Raw genomic sequence first — 25,882 nt, 5'->3', positions numbered from 1 at the left:
AGTGGCTCCGGCTCGGAGCCTCCGGGAGCGTTTGGTTTGGTAAGCGGAATATTTCGAAATGAAATAAACTAAAGCAAAATTAAACATAATCAAGTAAGATACGGCATAATATTTTTTTATTCAAGTTTAATTGCTGTGTGTACCCAAAACTTTATTAAAAATATTAAAATCGGCGCTTTTATATATTATTTCTATTATAATATGAGTATTTACAAAGATTATAATATATTAATCTGAAGAAAACTATCATATACATACAAGATTTTTACTCTTTTTGGGGGACTAAACACATCCAGGGTGGTTTAAGCTACAAAATATGAGATCAAAAAATTTCAGGAAAATGATTAAAAGATAATTATATGTCATAAAATAACTTAGAATGCTGACGATACCGCATTTATCTAATATTTACATATCATATTTCTTTTGGTTACAAATCATATCTTTTTCGATAGACAGATTAACGCACGTTAAGTAGCTGTATGAATTTTTTTTAAACGCCTTTACAATTTCTGGTACGTGGGTAAAAACGGTACGTATGACGTCCACTTGTGTCTAGAAAACAACACATTTATATTATGGTTAATATTATTCGTATAATCTAATAATAAAATAATAATTTAATTTATTATATTAGATATAATTTAAATATTAATATAACTATTTCTTTAATTATTTTTACACTTAAAGATAAATTACTAAATACTTTGATATTTATCAAATTATCAATTTAATTACCTTCTTAATAAATTCATTCCAAATGGAAAGTCAAAAGTATTCCCGGTGTACTCTACATTGGACGTTTCGTCAGTTCTCTTATTAGCTGCATTATCATTCAACTCCATTTGCTTCGACCAAGCTTCTAATCCACGATCTTTCGCGTTGCCTTAATTTTAAACGAACAAATTCAAATAAATTAAATGAGCATTCCTTATATTTCTTATTACTTTTATCGTAGTACCTGGGATAACGTTATCTAATAAACAGCCTAATGCACCACCTACTAAAATAGTCGTGCTAAGTAACACAGTGAGTACACTGTCCACTACTGTGTTACCAGTTTGTATTGTATGCGGATGTTTGATGAGCCACTTTGAAAGTACCTGAAATAGATTATTCGTGCGCGTTACTCTTGCCTGCGCTGTAAAAAAAATTACAGTGCAAGGAAAGGAATATACTTACCATAGGGAAGAACATAGACAGACCTAAGATAAATAAGTTCCTTGAGGAATTCAAATTTACATACTGCAATGCCGACAAGCCTGAAAAAAAAGAATGAAATAAATCAGAGAAGATAATTCAATATATTCAATAAAAAGGAATAAAAACCAAAGATATATTAATTAAAATGTATGACAAAAAAAAGAGAAATAGTAATTTAGAATTTACTCACCGAAAGCGCATATCATACCAAACATCACGCAGAATATTCCGCCGATTATCGGCTCGGGAATTATGATAAATACCGCGCCGAATTTGCTGATTACCCCTTGCAAAATCATAAGCAAGCAGGCCCACTGGATGACTCTGCGGCTGCCGACTTTGGTGACTCCTAATTATAACATTGCACTCGATTAATCACCATCGTGATTAATAAAACGAATTAAAATGCGGGATTTACCTATCGTGCCGACGTTCTCGCCAAACGTGTTGGTACCGTTACCGCTACCCCAAAGTCCGGCTAGTATGGTACCCAGGCCTTCTATACCGATGCCACGATTGATTGCGTGAATTGGCGGCGGAGGTGCTCCTGTTTGAAGAGATTAAAAGATAACGATCTCAAAAAAAAAAAAAAAAAAAAAAAAAACTATACGATATTAATATACCTACCACACATTTTGGCGGTAGTTGGGTAGTAACTAATAGACTCCACCGTGCACGCCAACACTCCGGCCAACATGCCGAGCACGCCTGATAACGTGACAGAGGGTGCACCCCACTGTCCAGGATACGGTACTCGAAACCAGGGTGAATCGCTGATGATCCTCAGCTTGCTGTCGGACCTGGCCGGATGGCCGAACGGCAGCGTGTCGGTTACTGTCAGTATGGTGCAGATTATCCACATGACGATTATCGTCAGCAAAATCTGACACAAGAAATTATTTTTATGCGAACATTGGCAATGCTTTTATTTAAATTCGTCAACCTAGAAGGCATAATTTTATTTCACTTGGAGATTTTACGCACGTATATATTCAAGTACTCACTAAATGCTTTCAAATATATTAAGAAACATTCAAAGCAAAAAGTCAACAATTATTTTTGTACATGCTACATTATTATATTGTATATTTCAGATCTTTCTTTCTTAACGCTTACCGGAAAGAGTTTAAAGAGTCCAAACCAGATAACACGAAAGCCGTGGCCCTTCCGATACGCTATGAATGGAAATGGAACGTTGATCATTATCTGAGAGCACATTGTCAGTAGTATTATCGTTCTAAAATCATATAAAGCATTTTGTTGTTCATTAAATACTATTTAATTTTATATCAGCATGTAATTCTTTTTTTATAGTGCATCACGTACCCAGCCGCTATGCCCCAGTGCTGAGATGCGGCATCCGCTGCGTTTTCGAAAAGAGAGAACCCAACCAGCGAAACCGTCGGCACGATTGTCAGTGGAGTTATAAACTTTAATAAATATCCAACGATACCTACAAATGCGTATTTCACGTATAAAAAAAAAGGCACAAAAAAGAAAATAAGATTACACAATAGACTTGATTAAAGTCGTTCGCAACTGAGCATTTTTGATCGCCTACCTCCAAATCCGATTATTACTTGAAACAAAGCAGAAGTGGCGATGGCACCGGACAGTTCTCTCATCCGGATTTGCCAAAGCTCGGTCCGATTTTCGTAAGACATCTGTGCGAGGATTTCCGGTGCCGGGCACTGCCACTGCGGCAGATTCAGTATCGCTAGAGTTGGCACTAAAAATGATATGGTACCACCTTGCACCAACGGCAACCTAGTGCAAAAAAATTAACGAGAATACATTACTTTGTGAGTACTCCATTTTTAATAATTATACGTAAACCTTAACGTAAAAAACTTGTATTAAACAGTCTTCTATTCAAATCAAACGTAATTTTATTATATTATTTAACTTTATACAATTTAATAATTACTCTTACCTACATCCTATAGTAGTCTGAATAAACGTCACTAATCCGGTGACAAAAATCATCGTAGAGATGATGTAGCTCCTTGCGGGATCATCTTCCGCCATGCAAAGGGCCGGTGTTAAGATGAAAGGGATGGAAACGATCGCACCGATCATGGTCAAGTAATGCTGGAAACATATTTACTTCGTTTACATTAATAGCAAAAAAAAAAAAAAAATACTAATTCGTTCTCTCGTTTATATATAATATATAAATAAAATTATATAAATGTTTGTTAAAATTACATTAAAAAAAAAAAAGGTGAAACACACAATGTTAACGTTAATGACAATATTTTCTTCTGCAAAATTTATGGCATAATTTAACGATCATTAGTACATTCTTAATCTTATCTCGCAAAATTAATGCCTCGTTATACCAGCTTATTCGTGAAAAGAATTTTATGAAAGAAAAATCTGCTTAGCACTAAAAAAAATATAAAAAAAGCGATCCTGCTATCACAGCGAAAATTGTCAAGGTACCACAAATTAACTGAGGTAGACAAATAATTATGAAATACTATGATGTTACATTCGGTTTATAACATTAATAAAGTTACGAAACCTGTAATGCCATAAATAAACACAGATACCACGGAGGAACGTCGTCGATGCCGTAGGTAATCTCAAGATTTCTATTCGTATCAGTTGTTTCCTTTGCTATTGAAACAGCAGTCGAATTACTTGTGCTCTGAAAGATAAAAGAAAAAAAACAAAAATTAATTGTTACATCTGCATAATTAAAAATAAATATTAAACAGTGTACAAATGCGTTTTAAATCTAAACAAATTATTAAAATCTAATATCGATAAGCTTTACCGATGTAAAAAGATACAAGTTGTCGAATTACGCAACGCAACGTGATTTTTCACGCCTGAATAAATATTTTAATTCGTTTCCAGGTAGAAAAATTCATCATTAACCGAGATCGTTAATTTTTTTTACGAGACTTTACGTTAAACTTCACGTAGCTAATTTATGTTGGTCTGAACAATTAGATCCGAGGCCTCGAAAATCTTTTTTTTTTTTTTTTTTTTTTTACAGTGTATGTCAGAGGCATGTGCATTAATTGTTGTACAAAATTATCGCAAACTGGCGGCAACGAAAAATCATTAATTTTTCCCTATTTTTTGCCTTCTCCCGCGAGCTTTGTTTTACATTTCATTTACATCACAGATGCCGTGAAAAGTATGAATATACTTCTATGATTATCTCATCTTGTATTTTTATTAGCTGCAATAATTTAAGCAAATACAAACACCAAGGCCTGATCTCGTTTTGATAGATGCGCTAACGCTGGGTGATAATATGAGCTTACGGAACTTTCCGGGACATTCAATTAGCAGCTTTGAGAGGGAAGATTCCATTGCTTGCGGCATTATAGGCCGCCTTAGAAATAATGTAATCGTACGTGGAATTGCAACATATGTGTCTCCAAACGAGTTTTCGATATATGCACGATACACATCGTATCGATGCAAATAGATCATGATAAAGATTTATTTTGCGATTTCCAAATGCTAATGCTTGACGATGAAAAAGAGAACATTAATATATATATATATATATATATATATATATACATATAAATTTTTTAATCATCAACACCTTATTCAACAAAATTTTATTTTTGACTTATTATTTCTTACTGATAAATCGTTCAAGCGTTTTAATTAATTTTCCTAAAAAAATATATAAAAACTCTACAATTTTAAGTTATTAATTATTATAAATATTATTACCCATTAGTAATTAAAGATATAAATTATAGACGTCCCTTCGGACTTTATTATTAAAATTTCATGAAAAGCCAACAAATACAAATGCTCTCACAATTGTTGTTCGCCTTTTTTCAGTAATCAACACTAAAAGAAAAAAAAATAAAGCAATAATTTAACATTTTTTTAATACCTCGTCACTTACCAATTCGGGCATCGGCGTTCCGTTTTCTGTCATTTTAAAAAAGGCACAATCTAGAAAGCACTGTTTCAAGAACTGATGAATCGGTTGCCGGAAAAACTTGACAAAATTTCGTAGCCGAGAAGTAAAGTTTGAACAAATGATCTCTCGGCGATCTGTCCTCGCTCATATATATCAGAATAATACAGGCGTTCCCTCGCGATCTTCTGTAATATACCATCTTGCCACGATACGATCCGCTGCCTACATGTGTCTATACGTGTCTCTGTTGAGCGACTTTAATTGTGTTTGGAAGCAATAGGTACTTTTATTCTCCTCTCTCGATTAAAGAATCGGCGCCGTCGGATAATGTAATTGCGACTTTAACTAGGATTTCTTGCAATGACAATAGCAAAATCATCTGAAAAAGAATTATAACGTTTAAATATTGTGTTGTATTAAAAAAACATTGGTATACTTTTTTCAGAACGTTATTTTTAAGTATTATATGTTAACGTTATTGTATAGTAAGCACAGTTTCGTTAATAATTAAAAAATATCGACATTTTATCAGCTGCAAAAATCGCCGATACTGTTGTTTTCGGGTGAGCTTGGCTGTCACAAAAGTGGCTTACGAAAATGGCATCAAAGTAGGGAGGGAATCCGCTGAAAAGAATAGATTCTTCTGGATTGACGCCATTTAAAAGTGTTGTTCTTTGTAGTTGAACTGACTGCAATAGTTTATAGGCTATCTCTCTTTGTACATTAGAAAAAAAAGAAATAACCTCTTTACTAATTCAAGTAGTTAAGTTACAAAGAACAACTTTACATAGCTTAAAGTAATAAAATGTATGTAAATGACATAAATTTTAACATAATTACTCTTATTTCATGTTCATAATTAATATTTTACGCCGTCATTATCTGCTAACTTGACACTTGATAAGATATGTTAATAGGAAAAACAATATTCTTTCCCAAAAGTTTAAAGATTTTTTTTCTAAACTTTACTATACGATTTCCAAATTATATAATAAGGAATAATTTAAAAATATTCAATTTGTCCGCCAACTCTACGGCGTTAGCGTCTATAGCGTGTATCCGCCAAAAAAAGATACCGGCATGACGCGCTACACGAAAAGCGTCTATAGTCTATGCTGCTGCTCTCTCTACCTTGATTTGAAGCCTTGAAGGCAGAGAGCTGAATTCTGGATCGCGGCCGGCCACGCGTACAGATGCAGAGGCTCGTCCGTGTGAAGCCAGCGCTTCGGCTGCCGTCGGATAGACGGGACAACGCGCGTTGTCACTTAATTTCGCTTGTGTGTCGTCATACCGTCTCGCTCGCGCGTTGTCGCCTCGTTCTCGCTCGCTACGCGCGGATTCCGCCCATCGCCTTTAAGATATACTCGCCGCTGTCTATCGCGCGCTCACTCAGCCCTCGCCCTTTTGCTGCTCTTACGCGTACATAATTTTAATTTTTTTCTCGGAAATTATTCAGAATTTTTCAAAAATAAGGTGCGCAAGAAATTAATGCAATATACTTTCATGTTCTACCCGTTCTAACAATTTTGTAAATTTGAGTATTGCAATTTTACATTGCAAAAAAGTTTAAACTGTTTAAATAATTTTTTGCAAAAAAGTCACTCATCGGATTCGGTCGTCGGACGATGCTGTAACGTTATTAAAAAAAAATTATAAAAATCGAACACTCGATCTCGGAGATATCCATTTGTTAACTAGCAAAAAATGTTAATATTGAAGAAAAGACTATACTATGTCACTCGCAACATCGTCCGGCGACCGAATCCGATGAGTGACTTTTTTTGTAAAAAAATTGTTTAAACAATTGAAATGACTTCTTTTCAATTTTTAAACAAAATATCTGAAACCCCGAATCGATAGCAACAACCGTTACCTAATAACGAGCATTTACGTAGAAGATATCAATTTGTTAACTAAGAAAAGAAAATAGCAATTTAATATTTTCTTTTGGCAAATATTTAGCGATAAATAAGCAACAAAGCGTTATCTCGATTAAATTCCTTTGCGACCAACTTCATCTTCTTTTACTTGAACATTATTAAAAAAATGTATAATAATAAAAGCAGAGAGTAACGAACTTTTTCTTTGCTAATTACTTTTTAACAACAAATTAGCTATAAATTTATAAAAATTAACTCTGCTTATTTCGTACTGCTAACTTATGAGATAAAAGTGATTTAGTTTGAAAAAAGAAGGATTCTTTATGAATAATAATTTATTTATTTTCAATTTTTATTTTACATGGTAATAATGGTAACGTGGTAAGTTTCATAGTACATGGCAAATAAGAGTAGCCGTTCAAATTCGAGCGGTTTCCATCATGCTTGCGCGATACCGAGACTACCGAGTTACCAACGACGTCGCGAAAGAGTAGGACAGATAGTGTATAGCTCTGGCCTTTTCCTCTATCCGACGGCAGCCGAAACGCTGGCTTCACACGGACGAGCCTCTGCAACTGTACGCGTGGCCGGCCGCGATCCAGAATTCAGCTCTGCTTGAAGGCTTGAAATCCTTGAGTGACGAACTCACTTGTCAGTTGTCGTCGGATCCTTTTCCGTCACGCTGTCATCTTCTCTCTGTAAACCGGTTCTCGATTATTTTTTTAAGTATTATCCTTGATCTGGAATAATACTTGATAACACGGAAGAGACTAAAAATGTCGATAATTTTCAACGTTTATACTTTTTTTTCCTATCCAAGTTAGCACTTATCGTCCAAGTTCGGCCCTCGATTTAGAATAAGTGAACTCTATTTGTAGCTGACATGGCAACTGACGATAGCAGACGTGTCGCTCTGATAACAGGTATCACTGGACAGGTGAGCATTTTATTTTCTTTTTTTAAGTGAGGATTTAATTGTCAGCCTACGTCGACACCACCACAGAGTGCAGTATTGATTGAATAACATTAAATTAAAGCCACAGCGTTAAAATTTAATGGGGAGACTGTCAATTTACATCTCTAAAATGTTATTCTATTTGTCATATATATTTACTATGGAATTATCTTTTTGTCAAGGTTTATCCTATTTTCAATCTTTTCTTGCTGTTGTAGGATGGTTCTTATCTGGCAGAGTTCTTACTGGAGAAAGGATATCATGTTCATGGTATCATTAGGAGGGCCAGTTCATTTAATACCGCACGTATTCAGCATCTTTATGAGGATCCAAAATGCCATCGGCAGGGTAAAATGAAGCTGCATTACGGCGACATGACAGATTCCAGTAGTTTGATCAAAGTTATTAGTGCAATACAGCCGACAGAGATTTATAATCTTGCTGCACAAAGCCATGTTATGGTACACTTTATATGTATATATATATATAATAAAATATATTAAGCAGACTGATAGATGGCTGTATATAATATACTTTTAATAAACTTTTTCTTTTGTAGGTAAGCTTTGAAGTAAGCGAATATACTGCAGAAGTGGATGCAGTAGGAACTGTAAGATTATTAGATGCAATTCGTACATGTGGATTAGAAAAATCAGTGAAATTTTATCATGCATCAACATCTGAACTTTATGGCAAAGCAAAGGAAGTTCCGCAAAATGAGAAAACTCCATTTTATCCACGCTCTCCATATGGTAAAAAAAAGTATATCTGTATTAAATCTTTTTAAACTTTACTATTTAAAGGATTTTATATTTATATTTTGTTTTATTGTTTAGCTTGTGCAAAGCTGTACAGTTTCTGGATTGTAGTAAATTATAGAGAAGCATATAATATGTTTGCATGCAATGGTATATTATTCAATCACGAAAGCCCACGCAGAGGAGAGAACTTTGTAACAAGAAAGGTGACAAGGTCTATAGCAAAAATACATTTAGGTCTGCAAGATGTACTTGAATTAGGAAACTTGGATGCAAAGCGAGACTGGGGTCATGCAAAAGATTATGTGGAAGTAAGTAATATAACGACGATGTATCTTAATCGAAAATTTCACATTTTAGATCAAGTTTTTGCCATCTTAATTTTTACCATGTAATACAGGCAATGTGGTTGATGCTGCAACAAACACAACCGGACGACTATGTTATAGCAACAGGAGAAACGCATACCGTGAAGGAATTTGTTGAAATAGCATTCCAATATGTAGGTCGTACTATTAAGTGGCAAGGTGAGGGTGTAAATGAAACTGGACAGGACGCACAAACTGGTCAAACATTAGTTCGCATAAATCGGAAATTTTTCCGTCCAACCGAAGTGGTGAGACTAATATCCTATACGTATAAACTATAAAAAGTATAGAAAACTATAAAGAATAAATTTTAAATTCTGTACTTAATTTTAGTCTTATCTTTTTATTCTTTGACAGGATGTACTTTTGGGAGATTCATCGAAAGCGAGAAACAAATTTGGGTGGAAACCAACTGTTACGTTTAAGGTAATTTTCTCTATTGTTTTTTTTTACAAGTTATTTAATATTCTATATATTTAAATATTGTATAATATTGCATTAATTGATATATATATATATATATATATACATTGCAGGAACTTGTAAAAGATATGATGGACTCTGATTTGGAATTAATGTCAAAGAATCCCAATGCTTAAAAGCGTAATATTTTAATTGTGATACAGCCAAATGCATTTGTCACTTTGTTTTTGTATGAAAAAAATGGCAGTATTCAAAATTGTATCAACTTTTTGTAAATATTAGATAAATATTTTTAAAACATCGACATTTTTAGATGTTTTTTTTTTTTTTTTTTTTTTACTAGAAAACGTAATCTATATATATATATATATATATATATATATATATATATATATATATATATATGTATATGTATATATATTATATAATAATATGTATACCATACAATACATTTTTCATTTAGGAATCCTTGGACCAGAATTTTTAAAATCTCCCGATTACCTTCCATTCTCAATCGAAAACTTGATATATACTACTGAAAAATGAAACTTTCGACTTTGAGTCTATTAACTCATACTACTAGCTTGATTTGTAGGTATAAGCATAAATCTTAAATTTAAAACTAAAGTAATGAAAATCTGATCTGCCTTTCTCTTCCACCATTACTGCGTCGGCGCTTCGTGTCTTTCTCTCTCACTCGCGAGCGCAAGATTGTAAACAACACAACGACACAGAGCACACTGAGCACAGAGGTGTTTTAACGCGCGCGATATAAGGAAGGTCCGAAAGAAAGATGCGGTTGACGTGGGTCGAAGCAAGATACGCGCTTTGCTTGCTGATTCTGCAAGTAAAATTGACGAATTCGCGGACGTCCTGGCGGCTGAATGCCGCCGACAAAGTCGTGAAGACGACCGACTTCGTGAGCGCGATCGAGGATGATCCGATCTTCGAGATTCTCACTGGCAGCGCGGTTACCGGCAACGGCCAGGTCTGGAGCAGGACTGCGACGTCCGAAAAGCACGAGAAGGTACAGATATACTGCCAGGAATGTAAGGGTTTCGCCAGTCAGGAGAGGTGAGAACTCTGCTACGAGATAGCCATCTCATTTGCGCCTGTTAAGTTATGAGGTTATAGCTTATGTGCCCTCGATTCTTTCCTTTAGTTCCTTCATCTGCCTACTGCGATATTACGTTTAGTGTTGAGTATAATGGGTTAGATACGTTCATAAACCAAGTAAATATCTAGTAGTTTATGTCATCTTAATTACCTAAATCAAAAAGCCAGAACCCTTAGTTAGTTTGCGGCCAAGTTTGTTCCTTCGTAGTCTTGCATGTTTTTTTTTTTTTTTTTTTTTTTTTTTTTTTTTTTAATCGTACGTAGAAGATGCCATTTATGTGACATAATTTTCTTTTTCTTTCTGTAGTTAGCGTTTTGTGTGTGGCTTGCTGTTCATTCAGTGTTAAAACAGCCCTAACTTTGGTCCCCTTGGCAGACGACTCTCGTCGTACGTGTTGAAGGATACACAAAATATCACGGAGCCTTTCCCACTCTCCTCGCAAGTGTCGAGCGAACAAGTGACGTGCACCGCTGGTCAGCAATGCGACAACATAGTATTGGACTGCGGAAAGCCAGTAAACTTCACGTACTATGACAATCTGATCGGCGTGGCGAACAGAAACAAGCATCCCTTGGTTCCAGAGCCCAATGTCGCTCTTATGTTCAAGAAGAACGGTGGCAAAACGGTCGACGTTGACATCGACTTATTAGAAAGACGATTGAAGAAAGCGAAACGAGAGGTATCTATTTCAGCTTAGCATTAAATGTCTGTTAACTTTAGGCAGCCTTCATTTGAAGCATTTTTGTAAAAAACAAATTTTTATATAATGTAGTCACATTTTAATTTCTCTGAATTCTAGAAACCAAAGTCGGTTCAGTTGTATAATCAAATCGGAAATTTTTGGCGTATAAAGGGTGACGCGCAAAGATCAATCGAGTGCTTCCGTAGAGCGCTTGCTGTGTCACCACATAACGCCGAGGTGCTTTTAAATTTGGCTAGAGTGTTGCTGGTACAACATTATTTGGATGATGCAACATATTTGGCTAGACGATCCTTAGAATTACAACCTCCGGATCGTAATGCATGGGAGCAATATCTTACGCTTGGACAAATATTTAAGGTATATAATAATTTAAATGATATAGTTATGTAAAATATATTCATCAAATTCTTAACAAGTATCCACAAAATATTTTTAAAATTATTCAAAAGATAGACGAGAAAATACAAAAATTAATAATTATTACATTAATTTTTATTTTTCAGGCATATGGACACTTTCAAGAAGCAGCTGTACATTTGCGTCATGCATTGGAATTAAAACCAGATCTTTCTGATGCTGCTGATGCATTAAAAGAGGTCGAATCATTGCCGCTCGCAAGTATACATGTGTATACATTGCTCATTATCGTTGGTTTGGTATGTAGTAAATTAATATATGTAGAAACTGTATCGCAAATTTCTATAAAATATCAAGAGTAAAAATAATGTGTTTCTAGTTTCTACAGAGTGTCTCATTCTTTTTCGGGAATAAATAAAACTTATCGAGAAAAGAAAAAAAAAAAGTGTTATGCCGTTTTACATTTTTCACGATAGTAGCCAAGATATGAATAAAAAATGTAAAACGGCATAGAATTTTTCATTTTTTTCGATAAGTTTTACCTATTCCCGAAAAAGTGTTCGTTTACTACGGGACATCGTGTATATTTTTTATCAATTTTTTAAATAAAATTTTACTTACGTGGTTTCTCGAAAAAACACGGAAGTTTGTTTTATTTCATCAATATACAATAAATGGAAATTGTAACAGATACAATTGTAGGTGCTCGGAGTACTCTTCGTTGTGTTAACCAGTGTCGAATGTGACGAGGATTCAACTCTAGTCAATGGGCCGCTTCAACGTCCAGTACAACGACATTTCAGTCGTGCTATGGCTATGCGTAGCTTCCGATTTAACGTTGCGCGTAATAAACGCTGTTAATGATGATGACTCATTGTTAAATCAGTCATTTGTACATGCGACAGAATAATTTCTCATACCATAACTACGTATCTCTCTACAAAGTTATTTATAACATAACTCGCAATAATTCTTGGGATGCACCAACTGTTTATTATCTATCTCCGGAGAAAAATATATCAGGAAATATACAAAAATTAAATTTGTGCCATTTTATTCAGACCGGATCTAAGTTATTATTAAACATATTTTCTAGATAAATTTTTAACTTTTATCTAATATTTATTTTTATGTTATCAACTTGTTTAAAAAAAGTAAAAAATATGGAATGTAATATACTTTTTATTTAATTTGCTTTTCATGTATATCACTTTATTATACGATTACGTGTTTGTAAGTGATATTTTAATACCTGATTAGAATGTTGGCTTAATATATAGAATGTCCTAAGAAAGTCGTGAAATAACAACAAAATTATATTTAAAAAATTCTTCATAATACATTTAACTAATTTGGAAGAAACAATTTTTCATTATTTTAAATTACAAGTTTATATTTATACAATGTGTATATATAAATAATATTGTAATAAGGACACAATAGTACTTAATAATTGTACATACATGATGCATAGTAACGCAGTTTGCAATTTTTCTTTGATGGATATTATATTAACAATAATTAATAAAAGATAAAAATACAAAATAAGCGTATTTCCATTTGCCGGTTAAAATTACAAATTACGTATCAGTCATCAGTTGACTGACACATTAATAAAATTATTTTGGTACAATCTTAAACTACGATGCTCCTGATCTATATCACAGTAAAGTATATCTAAAATAACGTGCGTTGCAAGCATTCACGATTATTATCGTGTTTTTATGATATTTCATAATGTTGCAAACTCTTTTTTTTTTTTTTTTTTTTTTTTTTCTTCAAGAATTTTCATAAAACTCTTCGGAAGCAATCAAAAGAGATGTATTGTTTATTTAATCAAACTTGAGTTCACGCTTACACATGGGACATTTGTCGCTGGTCTTTAGGCATTGTCGCAGGCAGTCCGCGTGGAAGAGGTGATGACAAGGTGTTACTCTGGCCTTCGTCATGACGCACAGGCACACCGCGCAAACGTCATCGAACCTCTCGATCTCCTCGAGAGTTGCCTTTCTATAGCGATTCAACACTTCGCGTTCCCGTTGCAGTACCGCACCCGAATTTTCTATTAGTTCCTTCCATCGTAGGTACACGTTCAGATACGTGACGATTATCAGAAACCTCCAGGAAGCCGATGTTAATAGCAGAATACTGAAGATCGCCGACATTGCAATCGTAAAGCAGCGAAGTATCACTGGCGCATACAAATTCTCAATATTCTCCAACGCTTCCAGCTGCAGGAAACCTAGGATTGTTGGAAACATCTCAACAAAAACTTTCTCCGTTGCCGAGTAATAAATCCACGTGATCACCGTGTAGAGTAATGATGGTCTGCAAATTATTAAAATGTTAAAAGATTATAAAGTTAATCTCTCTCTTTTTTTTTTTTTTTTTTTTTTTTCCCTCTTCTCTATTTTGTAATTGATTCTCGATTAAAGTAATTAGCTATAAAGATCAACATTTTTAATTAATTAAGTTTCTCACTTATAATGATCAAGGCCTTGTTCTAATCCAAAGACGAGAAGCATGAAGGTTAGTGTGACAACAAACGTAACCGCTTTGGTCCACTCGAGCACGATCTTGGTGGCCGACATCGCAAGATGCTTGATCTTGGATCGCTCAGTCAGGGTAACGTACGGGGACCAATCCTCCTTCTGAATCAACTCTTTGATGTAGCTGACACAATAGGCTATCACGTTGTAAAACATGAGCGTGTACAGGCAGGTTAACCTTTGCTGCGGTAAAAGTACTTTGTCGGCCAAGATCAGAAATACTATCTGATTCGCCATGACGGACAGATTGCGCATCTTCAGGAAGAGATTCTCTGCACGATCCACCGGGGTGTACAGCCGTCTCAGGAAGCGATTCAAGGGATACCAGGCTCTTTTGGTTCCACCTGTCAACATCGTAACACGAATGATGAACAATAAAGAATTTATTGCTCTTCACTTCAATACGGAATAGGTACAGATTTTGATTATGCCTTAATAAAAGAAAGGAGATGGTCCATTAATTTTATTTTAATGTCAAAGAGACTTTAATTGGCGCTAAATTAATTTTTTTAAATATTGCTGCTGGTTTAAAAATAATTTATAACTTTTATTTAAAAAGACGAAAAGGAATTTTGTATAAGTATGAATTACTTATATGATTTAAAATGAGAAATAAGATTAATGTAGTTTACATGCCACGAAAGAGATCGATGTTCAATCCAGTCCAGGGTTTTCATATTGCGCCTTAGACGTATCGGAAATGATGTTCGTAACGCAAAAATTTCGACCTCGTCAAATTTCGAATATATTCCAAGAGCCGATTAACTTTAATTTATACTTTCAGATTACAACGTTGAAGAAAGTTTCTTAATTTATACCTCCAAATTATAACTTGAGAAGCGCGGATTCTCGAAAGGCAATTTTTTACTGTTACAGCTTAAGTCGACGTATCCCGTGCATCGCCGGCAGGTCGGCGTGATCAAGTAACTAACGTAGATGGATGACTTGAATTTTTATTTTCGCCTTATTCAACCCCAATGAAAAAAAAGTCTACACGTGGCTATTTGCGTCCGCTACCAAACAAAAATCCAGACGAGCGTGAAGCCTAATCGTTCAACCGGTAATGATATTTCGAGGATACAAATCGGCCACGTGACGGAGGCGATTCGTAAATGGTACATAGTCTGCCTTCGACTGACTCTCGAATGATTAAACAAAAACCGCTTATAGCCACTTCCGTCCTCGTAATTATCGGAGAAAATTGTCGTTTTAACATTTGCACTTGCTTGAAGATGCTGAGGCAAGTAAAAAGAAAAGATTACGCGGACGTGCGACATCTCGTTATTATTAAGCACAAGAGTACATTGATAGGCACTCGCCATGAAGATAGATTTCTCTTCCACCTCCTTTTCTTGTTTCTCGCTTCTTCTCGTCCTTACGGCTTATCTTTGGTTCGCCAAAGAAGGAAGAGAGCAATGTTGCAGAAAGGCGACACGGTAGAAGCGCGTCATCGTGAGTGATTTTCCGAAGGTGGAACCGACCAACGAACGGGCAACGTTCAACCCCCCGTTAAGGGTTTTACTGGAGGATGACAAGTTGCTGAATAACGTGACAGGGCGTGCTTTACGTTAATAATCGTGAACTTGTTACCAACTGATGCTGATAGTGATGCTGATGGGCGCGAGCGCGCACAGGAGACGGGAGAAAGAGATTGAGGGCGAGAAAAGAGGGAGAGTGCCTCCCTCGGCCACCGTTAATTGAGTATAACGTAATTGACGTGGCTTCGATGAATGATCGACTTCATTTTTAGTAACGAGTCCCAGAGAGAGCTGGCGAGAGAGGATTTGCATATTAATGGACGTCAGTCAGGACGAGTCACCGACGACATGGCAGCAGGACGAGACAAGGACAGATGCTGGAGGAGGCGACGCTACGGTGGCTACGTGGAACCCGTAGGAGGATTTCACATGGCAACCAAAGGATCTCCCATCCTCCTGATCGGAGACACCAGGACGGAGGGCCTCCTCTGCTACCTATAAAAACTAACCGCGCTCCGTCTGCGGTCGTGCATTGAGCGACTCGGCGTCCACACGGCAAGGACCATCGCCGATTAGAGACGAAATCGCCGTGGACAGCGAGAGGATTCTCGAATTCGGGTGAGTGTGCGAGGACGACGTCATCTCCGGCGATATTCCATGCGAGACTTGTGCAACTTTTGCGGTTGCACTCTGATTTCAAGTTTGATATCTAAAATTCCACATTCTATTGTTGAAAACAAAAAAAACTTTTTTCCTAAAAAAAAGAAAAAAAAAAAAAAAAAAAGAAATTATTGTGTCGTGTTGTTAAAAATTTGTCTAGAATATTAAAAGTTAAGAGAATCCAGAGTTAAAAGAGCAATTTCCCGGTTGATGACGAAGTAGCGAAATCGGTTTAAAAATATTCATTCGTACCTTTGACCGCCTCAGCGAGAGTCTTGAGGGTAGGGACCGGGTATCTGTAATTTGCGCTCAAGACGACCGGCAGGACGAGAGCTGAATACAAGACCGGTGCTGGCGACGGTAGAAGCGGTAGCGGACCGCGTGGACAATAGGGTAGAAGAAGCACCGCGCTTAAAAGGCAGACACTTTGCGCCGTTTTCTCCTTGTCGACCGTCAGCGAGTTCGCGCGAACGCGACGCCTCACTCGTGCTATCATCCCCATTTTGACAGTGACCTAAAAACAAGCTAAAATTAGTTAAATTTGCACACGCGCGATTATAATCGAAATATAATCTACTTATTTATTGACATATCTTTCCTTATAAAATTGTGCACGTTCCTGATATGCTAAGAGACACGCGATCTCAGATGATTCAAAGTATACGTTGTGGTCAATATAAAAGGGACCAACGTGGCACGTTTGGCACAAATTTCGGAAATTGCATTTGTGGTTGACCACACAATATTCTAGTTGAGTCGACAGTTAATAGTAAACATGTTTTTGCTTGATTGAAAATCTCGAAAGTGCACGTGCATTGAAAATATTGATCCTGGATCGTTAACAGACGACGCATTTTCAAAGTACCTACGCAAATTTCAACGATAAATCTGATTTCTTTGCTTCCTGTTGATTAATTTAATTTTTTTTTTTGTGTGTAATTTTATCAGAAACTTGTTTTGTAGCGTGCCTTCTTGTCTTCTAAGAAAGTATCTAAAAATAATACAAAAAAAAAAAAAAAGTTTTAAACATGTTTGCTTCGTTCAATATTTTAAAACGGTGTTAAATAAAAATGAAACCGTAAGTCATATAAATTGAAGCATATTTAGTGCCAAACGTGTCTATCCGATTGTTGCTCCATGTCTGTATTCGAGGTAATCTGTGTACGAAGTAAGACGCAGAATCAGATGCCGCATTTAGCTCAAACCACGCGATGGAAATCTTTAAATATGCAATCATCTCACACCCGACGCAATCGGTTCTTTGATGCGTTTGGCTCATTTGAAAAACACGTGTCTCTTCTTATTAAGTAATTTTTTTACTTGAATAAATTTTTATTATATGATTATCATTTCAATTATCCGATTAATGTTATTTTATAATTAAAAAAAAAAAAGAAAGTATATATATATACACACTTTGATTACTAATATTATGGTAATATAATTACAAAATAATGTGATTTCATTAAATAACGATACCTAGTCAAGTGGAATTTTTTGGCTTATAAAGAATATATAATTCTTTTTGAGATTTAAAATAAAGCATACAATTTCGCATTAATTTAATATGTAAAATGTTATTTTACATATATTTATGTACACGAGACTTGTTATTTGATTCTTGAATTAAATTAGATTAATAAGGTGAATAAACATTGATTAAAGTACCTTATTATAGCTATTTACTTTCAAATAGCGATGAAAGGGTATTCAACTCTCTTCATAAGACAATCATAAATTTCGGAAACCGTTGGAATTTTTTCGCTTTTTCTTCTATTATTTTCGTAAAACTTTTTAGCTCTCTTCGAGATTCACGTTTAAAAGAAATATCTTTGCGAGGTCTCACTGTGCAATAAATTCGTCGTTGCTGTTTGATTGATAGCACACGTCCAAAACGAATGCTAACTCGTACAAGACTGAGTTCAGTCGGTCTTTTTACCAGCAAAGTAATGAAACAAGACGTGTGTACGTGAGTGCATGTATGCAGACAGAAAATGCGGGAGCAAGAAAAAGAAAGAGAGAAAGGGTGAAGGAGGGATAGAATAAAAGGGTAGCAGAAGTGGGAAGAGATATAATTAAAACTCAAGAAATGGACAGAACAAAGAGAGGAGAAACAAGGGGTGCAGAGAACGATATATAAGTAAAAGTAAATAAGAGAGAACGCAAGAGATAAAGAGGAGAGATGGGTGGTGGTGAACTGAGAAAGAAAGACGTTAGAGCGCAGGAGAAAAGGGGACGTAATAGGGGAAGGGAGAATTTGGCATCTGCATTGAGCAACGCAATAGTCTTCGGTTATTCTTAGCAGCCAGAGGCGGGATGTCTCGTCTAGATGCGAACATGTTTTCTCCTTCGTGGATGTTCTCTACGCATGCCCTTGCATGATCCGGCTGAATGAAGAACGCGCGTAGTCTCATGAAGGCATTAGTGGTTCTTGGCTTGTTACAGATTACATTGACACCTCTCAATAATCATTCTGACTTTGACTTTCCTGTCACATGTTACCGAATATATATATATATATTTTTTTTTTTTTTTCTTTTTACGATCTAGTCGAACGAGTTAAAGAAATAACTCTATTTTTTATCTAAATTATCCGTTGTAAAAAGTGTTAAATAAATATCTTTTGTCACAATTATAGAACTTTACAATTATAATGATTGCATCATAATAAATCTCTTTCATTCAATCAAATTATTTAGAGTTTAGTTGAAAAGATTAATCACGGGGTGCATTCAATGAAAATTCCACGTGCCGAAACCCACGTTGTTTGCCGGTGGTGCGCGTTATTTCCTACTCTCGCAGAAAGTGCGATTTTAGCAGGTGATTCCGCTGGTTCCTAGTAGCGATGATCGCGTGTTGATCATGAGAACGTCAATACGCGCGACCACGTGAGATTAGTTTTGGTCCAATGGTGCCAAAAAAATTTAATTTACCGTTTCTTAAAGATCGTCATATTTACGCGTCATGTAACGATTTCAGAGATTCGTGCTCGTAAATAGGTATTAAATGCATTTTAAAATATCTCGTTACATTTACAGATACATCATATATTGTATATATTTTTTCTTTTTCTTTCTCGATAAATCTCGAAATTAATTTGCAGTTAAAAATCAAAAATTTAATTTTGATACTGTAAGATGCATGTGTTTCACGTGTCATTGACCCGGTTCTCGCGATACGTATGTTTTCACTCATTGAGAAGGATCGGACGGCGGTCGCTTTTTGGGAAGCTAATTTTACATCGTCTCCCAACGGAATATGAAAAGACTCGCGATTCGTCGCAATGACCCACAATAAAAAGATATAGCTCGCACGTATAAATAATCGGCTGCGCTTTTGTACGTCTCGAAAACAAATAATCCTTTCTGCCGTGGTCTCTCTTTCGCGCGCGGAAAAAACAAAAGGCCGAACCGAACGTAGTCGGTCTGCGCGAGACGAAAATATTGCACAAGACGCGTCAGACGTCGTATCTGCATTTCTATTATCTTAATTTAATACGAGTTTTTACAGAAACATGCCGATATTACGCACTCGCCGACATAACGAGATACATGATATTAGAACAGCTAGATGCGCTGACACGAATAAATATTGTTCGCGGAAAACAATTACTCAGGATTATACATCGAGATTGTGTGCGCCTCTTACAACCAACGTGCATCTCTAACCAAAAAGAAGAAGCGTATCTACTGCGCTTTTAGAAAGATCAAAGTTTCCGTACAACATTTATATAGTAACAAAGAGATTGTTATCCCGGAGTCCGAAAATAATGACCCACAAACCTATATAGATATGGTTGCGACATAATTGTATAAGATAACAGATAAGAAAGGGTTACGTCAAGTGCAAGATAAAATTAATTCTTTTACTGACACACACGTGTGTCTATAGAAAAAAAAAAAAAAAGAAAAAAAGAATAAAACTGAGTAAAGGAGGCTGCGAGTATTAATGCTGTGTCAGTGTGCACAATTTTTTTCATTATGAACGGATGTTTATAGATACTAACGGGCGGAAAGAAGGGAAGCCTTGTTCGGCGGAAATTGGATCATATGATCGCGTAAAATGTTTGTGTTTGTTATTAGCACAAATGAACGGAATAACAAGAGAGAGATCTACTTTTTACTTTTACCCTGCGAAAAACAACGCGTCTTTTTGGCCAATAAACTTAGTTCGAGAGTTGGAAAATTTCTGTTTCAACGCTTCAAGAATTTTTCCGCGAAAATTATTTAGTCGGATTGCATGCGACAAGCAAACCGCAATTAATGCAAATTGAAATTTTAATTATTTTATTTGTCCAATAGGAATTTGAAATTTTCTCTACAGTATCAAACGTGAAGCACAGCTGCAAAATATATTTAAAAAAATAAAAGAAAAAAAAAACAAAAAAAAATTAATGATAAATTGGTTAATAAAACTAAAGTTAAAGTCTAATTATATTTTATATTATCTATATTATAAATACCGGCAAATATCATTAATTAAAAATTATGTTATCTTGTTATTATTCTCACCACACTGGGAGATTCTTTGCGTACAGCCCGATTTTGCCGGTTTTTTTTTAATTTCTCTTAAATTCAGACCTTTTAACGCCGTTCTAAATTTTTATCGAGCTTGATAAGCATCAATTAACCGGAGAAGGCAGATGCTAACAGCGACGAAGGAAAACAATTGGACCGTTTCGAAGGGCTGGGAGCAAATCGTTCCGGTTTTCGTTGCCCTTTCGTTTCTATAATACATCTATCGATAAATCACCCGTTCACGCCGGTAGTCTTTGCCCTCGCGGAGTCACAGAGACTGTGGCTAAACTGTTTCGCTATATGAAGAGTGGGGACCATCGTGGCGATGTGGAACATCAGTTTTACCCGTTTAATTATCGCGATGAGTCGCCGGCACGAAAGCTTTTCCATGGCTCTCGCATCGCAGCTTTGGCTACAGCAGTATCAGTATTGTTATAACGTTTTTGTTCAATAGCGTTTCCATAGAATAAACAATAAAATTGTAATTTGATACAGACATATTGAAACATCATAGTTTAATTTTCATGGTAGACACGTCACGGTTCCCTATTTTTATTGCATTTGATAACCGCATCTTTAAGTGTTTTTAGAGACTGAAGTGCATTACCTGGTGTATTTGTGTTTTGACGAATCTATTGGGATTTACGTCATCTCAATTCCTCCCAAACAAATGACATCTTTTCCATTTCTTAATCCAGTGTAATTGCATTCAGCAACGAATCACTTGTACAACATTTTTTTGTGGAAAAGCTGGAAAAAAAGAGAAAAAATTAATAAGTCATTCCGCTGGTGCTGCAAACGGTGCGAATATGTTATAGTTGTTAATGGTACATTGACGATGAGAAATCAAATTTGCAGACATTACTTTTCATGGATATCCGATATTTCTGTGTCAAAGTGTTGGATGTTGTTGCGCATAATGTCGAGACTGATGCAGGGTGATTGAACTCGGTAAATAGAAAGATAATCCGCGCATTTGTAGCGTTGCGATAACTGGCATTCATGAAAAGATTATTATTTATAAAGACACCAAACAAATTAACGAGATAAAGAAATTGTTTTAAAAAGTAATGTGTAAAGAAGTAATATTATAATTTAAATATATATATATATATATATATATATATATATATATTTAAGTTATGTTATATTAAGTTTTGTTTTCAAGTAAAAATTTCATTGATATAATTTTTTCAGCTTGCGTAAATTATTATAAAAAGAAAAGCACAGCAATTCACGTGCATATCTTTATTTCAGATCAGCGGTTCATCATGCTTACCTTTACTTATGCGATCTTCCTTCTGGCCGCGATCTTTCTGTAAGCATTAAAAACAATATAGTAATAATGTGAAAAATAAATGAGTAATCAAATCTTGTGCGTACTTAATGTATTGTATTATGTAAATTGTAAAATAATGCATGTCAATGCAATTATATATTAGGATCGATAAGTGCCACGCTCATCCAGCGATCACACGACACGAGGCAAGACCGTTGTGTGTGGGTTGCGGCGACAAATGCGATCAATGCGAGTTTGGTTTTACAACGTCGACTCTCTGCGGTATTACGGAATGCCGAAAAGTAAGTAAAAACGCTAATTAACGCGATAATTACACAAAGTTAATTTTGATTTAAAGTTTGAGATTTTTGGGGTGTATTACTTAATACGGAATACGACGATCAACTGCAGGGTCCCGGGCAAATTTGCGGAGGACCAAGCGAGTCCTGGGGTGTGTGCGGCGACGGGTTAATCTGCAGTTGCAACCGTTGCACCGGCTGCAGCGTCGACAGTCTCACATGCTTCGCGAATACCTGTTTGCCTCATCAGAGCCTGGAGACGCGAAGCTACCTCGATATCTTTGACAACTTCCCCATTGATAGAATCGCCAAGTAAACGGAGACCCACGTAAACCCCCGGATGGACAAGAAGAACGAAGAACGAACATGAGAGGAGCGAATGTCAAACGGGAAAGACGGATATATTAGTGATTTTCCGAATTATTTATTGCATTTTATCATGTAATTTCATTAGGTAGCTACAATTGTGATAGCTAGAACTCGTCGGAGCCCGTCTTTATCATCCTCTTCTGCTTACCTGATCATCTCTTCCTCTCACGAGATGACGGTGCCCGTGTATAACGGCATTTCTGTGATTTTTTAATTATTATATTGTCCCATTTTGTATGCGTATACGTCTCGATAAAACGCGTGCGCGCGGGCCCTTATATTATATTGCGAGCGTGCATTGCCAGCTAGATTGATCTCGCGAGATGTTTGATGAATCATCGTGTGTGTATGATTCTTGGCTGTGAATCGCGCCTCTTACAGGAAGCCGAGAGGCGATCTACGATGTGCTATCCCATGTGGGAATTTCTATCGGGAAAAGCGTCACGATGCAAACCGAATGGCAGAAAATGATGTAAAGGACAAAGCAAACGATAAAGATACAAAAGGCCCTCCCTCTTCCTTTCCCGTAAAACAATTTAAATCACATTAGTATGATTTTTGACATTCCAATTTAATATGCTGATTTTATATGAATTATACATACAATAATTACGAAAGCTATAATATATCGACACTTTGCATTTATCTTAATATTTATTTTCAGTGCGTTCAGTCTTTAAATGGGATCGTAAGAAGAGTTTTCTTGCGACAATAGACCTTCTAATCAAATGTACTTAGACTTAGATCATAAATATTATTAATATGTTGTCTCTCTCACTAACTGTTAGTAATATTTATTAATAAATGCAAGATTAGCTAATGTAGTCAACTTCCTCAACGATATACCTTTCTCGCGCCCCACAAATGATAGAGCTTTTGATATTTCTGCGGAGACCGGAATGTTTCTGTGCACGCTGCATTATGTAATAAACAACAGATAAAAACTAGTTGCATTTATATGCTTATCATTGACATACCTTCACTCGTTCCTTCCCAGCTGTCGACAATAACATTTTGCAATTGCTAGAAGCGCCAAGAACATGTGGTAAACGGAATTTTTCAGAACTACCAAAATCGATGGTGACATATATATATCACTATCGATTTTGGTAGTTTCGAAATTATCCGTCTACCGAATGCTCCCGGCGCTACCGTCGCCGTAAATACATCGAAAAAGGTTAGAAAGATCGATGTATTCGCGACGGTAGCGCCAAGAGCGTTTGGTAGGCGGAATTTTTCAAAACTACCAAAATCGATGGTGACATATATATATCAATATCGATTTTGGTAGTTCCAAAATTCTCCGTCTACCAAATGCTCCCGGCGCTACCGTCGCCGAAATACATCGATCTTTCTAACCTCTATCGATGTATTTTAAAATTAAAATAATTATTTAAATAAAACGTGGGCACTCTACTAGCTTTAATAAAATCAAATTAGAATAAAAAAATTAACTTAGAACATTCAAAATCATAAACTTTATAAGATTTTTATTTTAATTTATAAAACATACATGTCACTTTTTATAAGTTAATTATTAATATTTTCCGTAGACTTACAAGCTTCAAACTTTGTGGAACGAAAGTAGAATGAAAAAACTATAATGGAATGCCAACAGGACTCTTGAGAATACAGCAGAAATCCCCCTCACCAAGTACAGATCACAGTAAAAATTCTGCGGCCTTCCAGATACTCTAATCACAAGATAACTGAAATATATATTTTAGAGTTAAAAAACTTATTGAAATGTAATGTGAGCACTCTACTACACATAAATAAACCAAATTTAAGTCAGAAATATATCATAAAAACCTGAAAATAATATATTTAACAATATTTGAATTTTTAACCTACAACACATACCTGTCACTTTTTATAAGTCATACAAAAAATAGTTCCCAGTGCTGTACAAGCTTGGCACTGTTTGTGGAGCAAGAAAAGGCTTCAAATTATATAAAAAATCCAACGGGACCGTCCAGAAATCAGCAGAACTTTTTTGTCAAGCTGTAGAAGCACAGTAAAACTGCTGCGACCCTCGCAGAACACCAATCACCAAGAATCTAAAATAAAAAATTATTTACAGTTAACAAAATAATTCAATTGTATTTAGAACACTCTACAATACTTAAACAAACCGAATTTTAGTCTGAAATTTAACTTAGAAGCCTGAACTCACTCTGCAAAGTATTAGTGCTATCTGGAGTACTAAGTAAGTCGAGGATTTTTCTCTTGCACCAAGAATAATCACAGGGACTTCTGCAGCTTCCCCAAGTCTCCGGACGATTTCTTTGGTTAGTTTCCGTCGCGAACTTTTCGTCCCCAAAGCGCCAAACCTGTAAATAAAGCAGAAGTATTTTTAAATTAAAACTAAAAATCTTATAAGTGACATTTTGATGTTAAAGTTATATTTTGACAATTTTATCACTTTTTAATTAATTGAGCTCTCGAGCAATTTAAAATCGGTCCCTCACGATAGAAGAGGGTACTCTAATTAAATTCTAACGCATGACATACCTGAATTCACTCTGCAAAGTGTCAGTGCTATCTGAAGTACTGGGTAAGTCGGGGATTTTTCTCTTGCACCAGAAATGGTCAGAAGGACTTCTGCGGCTTCCCCGAATCTCCGGACGATTTCTTTGGTTAGTTTCCGTCGCGAACCTTTCGTCCCCAAAGCGCCAAACCTGTAAATAAAGCAGAAGTATTTTAAAATTAAAACTAAAAATCTCATAAGTGACACATTGAGGTTAAAGTTATATTTTGACTATTTTCTCACTTTTTAATTAATTGAGGCTCTCGAGCAATCTAAAATCGGTCCCTCACGATAGAGGAGGGTACTTTAATTAAATTTTAACGCATGACATACCTGAATTCACTCTGCAAAGTGTTAGTGCTATCTGGAGTACTGGGTAAGTCGAAAAATTTTCTCTTGCACCAGAAATGATCAGAGGGACTTCTGCGGCTTCCCCGGGTCTCCGGACGGTTTCTTTGGTTAGTTTTTGTCGCGAACCTTTCGTCCCCAAAGCGCCAAACCTGTAAATAAAGCAGAAGTATTTTTAAATTAAA

The 25,882-nt window shown here is 35.7% G+C and overlaps 5 protein-coding genes and 1 long non-coding RNA gene across 15 annotated transcripts; 3 read left to right on the top strand and 3 right to left on the bottom strand.

The window, feature by feature from the left end:
* Positions 1 to 96: 96 nt before the first annotated feature.
* Positions 97 to 5,718, bottom strand: LOC139113855 (solute carrier family 23 member 2). Of its 2 annotated transcripts, XM_070675298.1 has the most exons (14): positions 5,630 to 5,718; positions 5,090 to 5,486; positions 3,731 to 3,856; positions 3,137 to 3,294; positions 2,765 to 2,970; positions 2,530 to 2,656; positions 2,320 to 2,440; positions 1,831 to 2,086; positions 1,622 to 1,750; positions 1,394 to 1,552; positions 1,183 to 1,262; positions 962 to 1,103; positions 739 to 886; positions 97 to 555 (listed from the first exon to the last, which is right to left on the bottom strand). In XM_070675298.1, the coding sequence occupies exons 2-14, from the start codon at positions 5,120 to 5,122 to the stop codon at positions 504 to 506; spliced, it is 1,737 nt and encodes a 578-aa protein (XP_070531399.1). In that variant the 5' UTR covers positions 5,123 to 5,486; positions 5,630 to 5,718; the 3' UTR covers positions 97 to 503. The 2 variants fall into 2 exon arrangements, with proteins under 2 accessions (XP_070531399.1, XP_070531398.1); XM_070675297.1 differs by having other exon boundaries at positions 5,090 to 5,704.
* Positions 5,719 to 7,603: 1,885 nt separating this feature from the next.
* Gmd (GDP-mannose 4,6 dehydratase) lies at positions 7,604 to 9,795 on the top strand. 3 transcript variants are annotated; one of them, XM_070654591.1, is made up of 7 exons: positions 7,604 to 7,924; positions 8,161 to 8,403; positions 8,502 to 8,694; positions 8,779 to 9,011; positions 9,101 to 9,316; positions 9,426 to 9,494; positions 9,605 to 9,795. In XM_070654591.1, the coding sequence occupies exons 1-7, from the start codon at positions 7,871 to 7,873 to the stop codon at positions 9,665 to 9,667; spliced, it is 1,071 nt and encodes a 356-aa protein (XP_070510692.1). In that variant the 5' UTR covers positions 7,604 to 7,870; the 3' UTR covers positions 9,668 to 9,795. The 3 variants fall into 3 exon arrangements, with proteins under 3 accessions (XP_070510692.1, XP_070510694.1, XP_070510693.1); XM_070654593.1 differs by having other exon boundaries at positions 7,606 to 7,924; positions 8,161 to 8,290; XM_070654592.1 differs by lacking the exon at positions 7,604 to 7,924 and adding an exon at positions 8,028 to 8,074 and having other exon boundaries at positions 8,161 to 8,290.
* An 88-nt stretch (positions 9,796 to 9,883) lies between these two features.
* Positions 9,884 to 12,710, top strand: LOC139101436 (uncharacterized). Its single transcript, XM_070654583.1, has 5 exons — positions 9,884 to 10,565; positions 10,984 to 11,287; positions 11,408 to 11,668; positions 11,815 to 11,967; positions 12,371 to 12,710. Exons 1-5 carry the CDS (start codon positions 10,285 to 10,287, stop codon positions 12,527 to 12,529), a joined length of 1,158 nt encoding a protein of 385 aa, XP_070510684.1. The 5' UTR covers positions 9,884 to 10,284; the 3' UTR covers positions 12,530 to 12,710.
* Positions 12,711 to 12,996: 286 nt separating this feature from the next.
* On the bottom strand, positions 12,997 to 23,866 carry LOC139101437 (uncharacterized). Of its 7 annotated transcripts, XM_070654585.1 has the most exons (8): positions 23,797 to 23,866; positions 22,152 to 22,188; positions 21,738 to 21,865; positions 21,480 to 21,622; positions 17,225 to 17,346; positions 16,608 to 16,869; positions 14,150 to 14,561; positions 12,997 to 13,996 (listed from the first exon to the last, which is right to left on the bottom strand). In XM_070654585.1, the coding sequence occupies exons 6-8, from the start codon at positions 16,855 to 16,857 to the stop codon at positions 13,501 to 13,503; spliced, it is 1,158 nt and encodes a 385-aa protein (XP_070510686.1). In that variant the 5' UTR covers positions 16,858 to 16,869; positions 17,225 to 17,346; positions 21,480 to 21,622; positions 21,738 to 21,865; positions 22,152 to 22,188; positions 23,797 to 23,866; the 3' UTR covers positions 12,997 to 13,500. The 7 variants fall into 7 exon arrangements, with proteins under 7 accessions (XP_070510686.1, XP_070510685.1, XP_070510687.1 ...); XM_070654584.1 differs by lacking the exon at positions 17,225 to 17,346; XM_070654586.1 differs by lacking the exons at positions 17,225 to 17,346; positions 23,797 to 23,866 and adding an exon at positions 23,666 to 23,749.
* Positions 14,490 to 23,667, top strand: Qbp-1 (Queen brain-selective protein-1). Its single transcript, XM_070654595.1, has 5 exons — positions 14,490 to 14,629; positions 15,094 to 16,313; positions 22,130 to 22,190; positions 22,315 to 22,453; positions 22,563 to 23,667. The coding sequence occupies exons 3-5, from the start codon at positions 22,144 to 22,146 to the stop codon at positions 22,764 to 22,766; spliced, it is 390 nt and encodes a 129-aa protein (XP_070510696.1). The 5' UTR covers positions 14,490 to 14,629; positions 15,094 to 16,313; positions 22,130 to 22,143; the 3' UTR covers positions 22,767 to 23,667.
* A 428-nt stretch (positions 23,867 to 24,294) lies between the features above and the next one.
* On the bottom strand, positions 24,295 to 25,636 carry LOC139101233 (uncharacterized). The gene is made up of 4 exons (XR_011545524.1): positions 25,334 to 25,636; positions 24,996 to 25,152; positions 24,683 to 24,879; positions 24,295 to 24,528 (listed from the first exon to the last, which is right to left on the bottom strand). It is a non-coding gene; the product is annotated as an uncharacterized lncRNA (long non-coding RNA).
* Between the last annotated feature and the right edge of the window lie 246 nt (positions 25,637 to 25,882).

This window comes from Cardiocondyla obscurior, linkage group LG03 (genome assembly GCF_019399895.1).
Source record: "Cardiocondyla obscurior isolate alpha-2009 linkage group LG03, Cobs3.1, whole genome shotgun sequence".
Lineage (NCBI taxonomy): Eukaryota > Metazoa > Arthropoda > Insecta > Hymenoptera > Formicidae > Cardiocondyla > Cardiocondyla obscurior.
Note: the sequence above shows the minus strand (reverse complement) of the source record. Positions and strands in the feature narration are given on the sequence as shown.

Coding starts and splice junctions, on each gene's coding strand:
- LOC139101436 (XM_070654583.1), top strand. CDS start 10,285: ATGCGGTTGACGTGGGTCGAAGCAAGATACGCGCTTTGCTTGCTGATT. Junction 10,566..10,983: donor GGTTTCGCCAGTCAGGAGAG/GTGAGAACTCTG, acceptor TCCCCTTGGCAG/ACGACTCTCGTCGTACGTGT. Junction 11,288..11,407: donor TGAAGAAAGCGAAACGAGAG/GTATCTATTTCA, acceptor TCTGAATTCTAG/AAACCAAAGTCGGTTCAGTT.
- LOC139113855 (XM_070675298.1), bottom strand. CDS start 5,122: ATGACAGAAAACGGAACGCCGATGCCCGAATTG. Junction 2,441..2,529: donor CACTGGGGCATAGCGGCTGG/GTACGTGATGCA, acceptor ATATGATTTTAG/AACGATAATACTACTGACAA. Junction 1,751..1,830: donor AACTACCGCCAAAATGTGTG/GTAGGTATATTA, acceptor CTCTTCAAACAG/GAGCACCTCCGCCGCCAATT.
- LOC139101437 (XM_070654585.1), bottom strand. CDS start 16,857: ATGGGGATGATAGCACGAGTGAGGCGTCGCGTTCGCGCGAACTCGCTG. Junction 14,562..16,607: donor TCTCGCTGAGGCGGTCAAAG/GTACGAATGAAT, acceptor CGATGTTGACAG/GTGGAACCAAAAGAGCCTGG. Junction 13,997..14,149: donor CAAGGCCTTGATCATTATAA/GTGAGAAACTTA, acceptor AATAATTTGCAG/ACCATCATTACTCTACACGG.
- Gmd (XM_070654591.1), top strand. CDS start 7,871: ATGGCAACTGACGATAGCAGACGTGTCGCTCTGATAACAGGTATCACT. Junction 8,404..8,501: donor CTGCACAAAGCCATGTTATG/GTACACTTTATA, acceptor TTTCTTTTGTAG/GTAAGCTTTGAAGTAAGCGA. Junction 9,317..9,425: donor TTTTCCGTCCAACCGAAGTG/GTGAGACTAATA, acceptor ATTCTTTGACAG/GATGTACTTTTGGGAGATTC.
- Qbp-1 (XM_070654595.1), top strand. CDS start 22,144: ATGCTTACCTTTACTTATGCGATCTTCCTTCTGGCCGCGATCTTTCT. Junction 22,191..22,314: donor CTTCTGGCCGCGATCTTTCT/GTAAGCATTAAA, acceptor ATTATATATTAG/GATCGATAAGTGCCACGCTC. Junction 22,454..22,562: donor GTATTACGGAATGCCGAAAA/GTAAGTAAAAAC, acceptor GATCAACTGCAG/GGTCCCGGGCAAATTTGCGG.